Raw genomic sequence first — 5,981 nt, forward strand, 5'->3', positions numbered from 1 at the left:
CATCCTGGCTAACACGGTGAAACCCCGTCTCTACTAAAAAAAAAAAATGCAAAAAACTAGCTGGGCAAGGTGGTGGGCACCTGTAGTTCCAGCTACTCGGGAGGCTGAGGCAGGAGAATGGCGTAAACCCGGGAGGCGGAGCTAGCAGTGAGCTGAGATCCAGCCACTGCACTCCAGCCCGGGCGACAGAGCGAGACTCCGTCTCAAAAAAAAAAAAAAAAAAAGACCTCGAGCCTTGTCTTGTATCAAGCTAAGCCGTGGGGGAGCGCGCTGGAGGACGTCCGAGCGCGGGGCAGGCACTGAGCTGGGTGTGGATATTCTGTTGGAGGAAGGAGAGGACCGGGGCTCGCTCCTAGAAGTCACGGGCTTCGCTCTAGTGGCAGCCTCTGGAACAGCTGCCCGGAAAGGACAAGGCTTCTCTAAGCCAGTGTGTGCCCAGCAAGGACACCAGGGCTGCCCCGAGGGCCGTGCTGTCCTCCGCCGCCCTGCGCCCCGCCCACCACACTCACCTGTCCTCCATGAGGTGGCACATGTTGTAGATGGCGCTGTGGCCCAGGTGGGTGCCAAGGAGGTTCCGCATCAGCTGCAAGACACGATGCATGTCACGGGCTGGCAGGCACAAGCCCCGCCCCCAGCCCCAGTCCCTCTGCTGGCCCCACTTGGCTGCTGCCCTATAGCCACCCAAGGTCCAGCCAGCTCACCACCATCTCCCAAATACAGAGGCAGCACGGTTCTCAAAATGCCACCAAAACCCTGACCTCAGCTCAACTGCCTGGGAAAATGACCCTGGCTGTCCCTCAACAGGCCATTGTCTGGCCGCCCCAAGAATCAGACAGCCATTCATGGGAGACGAGATGGCCCTTGTCCCGTCCATGTGCCCTCAGGAACCTCGCAGAGCAGTTTCAGAGACCCCACCTTCCAGCAAGGCTCGCAGAGCTCCTTGACGTTGATGGTGCGGCAGAGGGTGACGATGAACAGCGGGAGGCTCTCAGCCGGCAGGCAGTTGTAGCAGACCACGGCGTCCAGCACCTGCAGGGAGACCTGGTGGAGAGGGAGATGGCTCACGCCGGTCCTACCCCAGCTCCTCCCCACAGGAGAGGACACCCAGGCCTCCTTCCCACCTCCTTCAGCCTATGCTGCCACCTCTCCCCACTGCCATAGCAGCCTCTCTCCAAGCCACCAGGCGAGCGGGCATGTGGGAAGCACCTGACATCCCTGTCACTGTGGGTCATCGATGCTGTCATCCACCCTGAGCTACAACTCCACATGGAGGCGCCCGGCTATCCTGACCTACGTGGAGGACTCCTGAGGCTCAGAGAGATCGAGCAGCTTGCCCAGGGCCACACAGCCAGCGGCTGGCACACAGGGCTCAATCCCCAAGCCCCAGCCTCCCAGAAACCAGGGTGAAAGGGGCCAGCCCTGGGGACGGGAGGCACTGACCTCTATGTCCACAGAGGACGCGGTCCGGACGCAGAGCAGGCAGATCATCCTGCAGGGAGTAGCAAGCTCAGTCCTGGCAGCGCGGCCTGGAGTTCCGAGCCACCAGGGGCTGTGGTTTAGTCACTCTATGATGCCAATAACACACACGGCTCAACTTCCCTGGGGGTCCCACCCACCCAGCAAGCACTCAGGTGCCTGCTACGCGCCAGCCACTGCTCTCGGGGCTGGGTGTTCAGCGTGAGTGAGACAGAGGCCCAGCCCGCACAGATCTCATGTAACGTTCTGAATGAACAACAATGAAAAGATAACCAAGACGTTAAGTGATGGCTAAAAAGACGACAGCTACGTACTTTTCCTGTTTTTTTTTGGAACGGAGTTTCACCCAGGCTGGAGTGCAATGGCATGATCTCCGCTCACTGTAACCTCTGCCTTCCGATTTCAAACGATTCTCCTGCCTCAGCCTTCCGAGTAGCTGCGATTACACACTCCCACCACCACGCCCGGCTAATTTTTGTATTTTTAGTAGAGACAGGGTTTCACCACGTTGGCCAGGCTGGTCTCGAACTCCTGGCCTCATGATCTGCCTGCCTCGGCCTCCCAAAGTGCTGATATTACAGGCGTGAGCCACTGTGCCCAGCCCAACCTCTATTTTTTTGGTGGTTTCAACAACTTTATTCACTGCGGAGCTGAACTTAGGACCATCATCAGAACAGGATCTCAGTTATTTTCTTACTGAACCATCCTTGCGATGTACTCATCGAGGTAACAGCTGTTGAACTTGACCAAGTTCACCAGCACCAGGAGGAATTCCGAGGACAGGCCGACATCCATCCACTGCAGGACAAAGTCCGCTGGGGGAGAGACGGCAGCGGTTTGCGAAGACGCCGAATCTGCATCTCCCACTCACCTCCACCTCCCCACGCAGGAGGGCGTGTCCAAACCCGCCACTGCCAGAAATCACATCATCAGTCCCCCGGCAGCAACAGGCAGACCACGCACTGGGCCCGAAGAGGCTCAGGGGAGCCCAGGCAGGCCAGCTACGCACGGACACTAGGATCTACCACCCCTGGGGCTGCACAGAGGGCCTGCACCGAGGCGGCAGCAGGAGTGTGTGCCGTACACTCAGGGCCTGACCCAAGGCTGGTAGACGCCGACATCACCAGATTCCCGGGCGTTCCCCACCCCCACCAGAGCGCTGCTCGGAAGATATGTGCGCACACTTGGCAGCCAGCCACGTCACCTCAGACAGGAAACCCGATGGGGGGCACCTGGCCGGCTTAACACGTGCCCCGGGGCCACTCAGGCCACGCAGATGAGCCCAGGTGCACGGAGCAGCACAGGCATACCCGCTACCCGCCATCCCTGAGAACTGCAGCCCCTCCCCAGCCCCAGGTCCTTCCCATCCCAGAAACCTCACACCCAATCTGGCACCCACCTAGCTCTTCCTCCAAGTAGGTGATGTGTCTCCCATTGTCTGTGAGGGCCTTGAAAACATCCAGCCTTTCGTGGAGGTCTTCGTTGGAAGGGTAATCCTTGATGACCTTAAAGAAGAGGGCTCTGAGGACCCCCAAACGCTCGCCCTAAAGACAAAAGCCACAGGATCAGCAGAGCCTGCCAGCGCCTCCCACACAGCTGCCAAGAAGTCCCTGAAGTGCAGGGGCGCCCGGATTCCAGCCCTGGTCGCCTCTCCTTCCCACAGGAGCGCCCTGCAAGGGCCAGGTCTGCAGCATCAGTGGTGTTCAGGGCAGGGGGCTGGATGCACTGGTGGATGGGAAGCAACTGCTGTGTGTTGGGACCTGGCACAGCGGGTGACACAGAGCAGGAGACGACACAGCTCCTGCCCGACCCCTGCACTCGGTCCAGGGCAGACAGCCTTGTGCTCACAGACTGAGGACAAAGCCTAAGTGGGGAAGCCCCGGAGAGCCTGTGAGAGTGGACGGCCCTTCTGAGCAGCTGGGACATGAAGGAGTGGATGTGGCCAACCAGGGGACGCAGGAACACCAAGAGGCCTGGGTGTTCAGGGCCAGCCAAGACCAGCACAGCTGGAAAGCAGTGAGCAGGGCAGCAGCCCCGAAAGGGTGCAAGGGCAACACAACACGCAGCCCCACACCAGCTGCCAGGTACGGTCTCAGCACTCTGCGAGAACTGCCTCATGATCCCCAGAACGTCCCGTAAAAGGAAGATGCAGTGACCATCTGTTTACCGGCGAGGAGGCAGGGTGCCCACGGTCACACAGACCTCATGCCAACAGGAGACCCCACAGGCCGTCCAGCTCCAGAGCCCGTCGGCCCCTAGACCCCGTGCCCAGCAACTCACTGAGGCAGGAGTCCAAACACGGCCCAGCAGGGACAGGACGGGCAGTGGGCGGCCTGACGTCACCCTCCCAGCGTCACCCCGGGGCTTACCTGCCCCTGAACGATGGCCTTCAGCAGAGCCAGCACCGCGTGCCGGGCCTCCAGCGGCCGTTCTGGCTGCAACAGATCCGCGACCGCCTTCCAGAGCGCTTCCACTGCATGCTGTCACCAGCAGAGGGGACAGCGGTGAGGATGTGCTCTCCAAGAACCCTGGCCCCGGCAACTGGAACAGTGCCGTGAGCAAAGGACAGGGTGGAACAACAGCGGCTTGGGACTTAGAGCCCCACCTCTAAAGCTCGTATCTACTGTGTCTCCTGCAGCCTGAGATGACCACAGGCTTGGAAGGAGGAATGGCTCAGAGCTGCCTCAAACCCCAGCAGGTCCCTTTAACGCCCTCCAGGTGACAGACGGGAGGCTGAGAGGAGAGCAGCAGGCCAGGGCGGCGATCCTGGCCTCACCTGGACCAGCAGGGAGTCCCACTAGAGCTGCCAGAACGCTGACAGGAAGTCATGGGACAGTCTCAGAACCACAAGCGCACACTGAGCCCTAGGCCTGCAGCTAACCCAGAATCCCTGCTTGTGGCTTTCCTCTAGTGAACATGCCAGCATCGGGTCCTCGACCCCACGACCCTGCCCAGCCTCTGCTGCCTGCCTGACCTGCTAAGAAAGAGAGCCGTGTGGCTTGCTGAAATCTGCCTCCTCTAACTGCCACCCAGCCTGTGGGGTGCTGATCCCCGCTCCCTAAAGCTGCCAGAATCAGTCTCACTCGGCAGGGGTTTGGGCTGGATCTCACCACCTTCTCTTCTCCAAATTAACCACCAGCCACGGCTTTCAGACCACAGGCTCACTCCTGGCCTTACTCCTCTAAGGAAGGCAACGAAAATAGCCATGTTCTGGCCAAGTGCAGCGGCTCACACCTGTAATCTCAGCACTTGGGGTGGCAGAGGGGAGAGGGTCGCGTCAGCCAGGAGTTTCAGACCAGCCTGCGCAACACAGTGAGACCCTGTCACGACAAAAAATATAAAACTTAGCCAGGCGTGGTGCCACACGCCTGTAGTCCCAGCTACCTGAGCGGCTAAAGCAGGAGGATCGCGTGAGCCTCACAGGTTGAGGCTGCAGTGAGCCATGATTGTGCCACTGCACCCCAGCCTGGGTGACACAGTGAGACCTTGTCTCTAACCAAATAACAAAATGGCCGTGTTCTTTTACACGTCATCTGACTAACATCCCAATCAATTCAAGACAACTGGCACTCTCACCTCCTTTGTCTATTGACAATACTCCTGCAGTTGCAACCTCAGCTGCAAAGACGCGCAGACACAGGGCCCGGGACCATCCCAGCCTCGGAGGCCTATTCATCTACTCACAGGCTGCCCCGGGCCCACACAAACAACTCTCAGAACAGGACGCAGGACGCTTACTCTTTTTTTGTTGTTTTTTGAGATGAAGTCTTGCTCTGTTGCTCAGCCTGCAGTGCAAATGCACAATCTCAGCTCACCGCAACCTCTGCCTCCTGAGTTTAAGTGATTCTCCTCCCTCAGCCTCCCGAGTAGCTGGGATTACAGGTGCCTGATACCACGCCCAGCTAATTTTTGTATCTTTAGTAGAAACGGGGTTTTGCCATATTGGCCAGGCTGGTCTCGAACTCCTGACCTCAGGTGATCCATCCACTTTGACCTCCCAAAGTGCTGGGATTACAGGTGTGAGCTACTGCGCCTGGCCAAGGACACCTATTCTTTACACTTATCCTTGCTAGCGTGCGGCCAGCATGTTTCAGATGAGCTGCTGCAGAGGGAGCAATCACTCTGCTCTTAGCAGATCTCAGCGTGAGAGGTCCAGGTCTTCTCACTACTCTCCCACACACAAATGCTGGGCAAGGCAAGGGCAGAGCCCTCAGGTGCTCCACCAGCAACCTGCACTCCCAAAATGACCACTTTCCGTCCTGTCCACAGGTCATCGGGAAAGTACGGCAATGTTTGCCCAAACTAAAAATTTCTATGTCCGTGAGGTCGACCAATACCACCGACCAGTCACCCTCCCAAAGTGGCACCAAGGCCAGCGTGCCTAGGATTGTTCTCTGTGGCTCTGTGGAACGAACTCCTTCTTGATTTTTCTAGGCCTGAACTTATAATAGGAGAGGGCGAGTGAGCATGCATTTCTTTCTTTTTTTTTTTTTTTTTTGAGAGGG

The 5,981-nt window shown here is 58.4% G+C and overlaps 1 protein-coding gene across 6 annotated transcripts in view; it reads right to left on the reverse strand.

Annotated features, from left to right (window-relative positions):
• Positions 1 to 5,981, reverse strand: part of TSC2 (TSC complex subunit 2) — a 45,892-nt gene that overhangs the window by 31,466 nt on the left and 8,445 nt on the right. For 5 of the 6 annotated variants that reach the window (XM_023189250.2, XM_023189248.2, XM_023189247.2 and 2 more), the window contains 6 exons: positions 3,846 to 3,956; positions 2,876 to 3,020; positions 2,174 to 2,291; positions 1,441 to 1,489; positions 916 to 1,041; positions 510 to 583 (listed from right to left, as the gene is read on the reverse strand). In XM_023189250.2, coding sequence (XP_023045018.1) covers positions 510 to 583; positions 916 to 1,041; positions 1,441 to 1,489; positions 2,174 to 2,291; positions 2,876 to 3,020; positions 3,846 to 3,956 — 623 coding nt within the window. Of the gene's footprint in view, positions 1 to 509; positions 584 to 915; positions 1,042 to 1,440; positions 1,490 to 2,173; positions 2,292 to 2,875; positions 3,021 to 3,845; positions 3,957 to 4,710; positions 4,779 to 5,981 lie in introns of those variants that run through there. The other variant, XM_023189249.2, reaches the window with a different exon arrangement.

The sequence above is a fragment of the Piliocolobus tephrosceles genome, chromosome 17 (genome assembly GCF_002776525.5).
Source record: "Piliocolobus tephrosceles isolate RC106 chromosome 17, ASM277652v3, whole genome shotgun sequence".
In the NCBI taxonomy this organism is placed as follows: Eukaryota; Metazoa; Chordata; class Mammalia; order Primates; family Cercopithecidae; genus Piliocolobus; species Piliocolobus tephrosceles.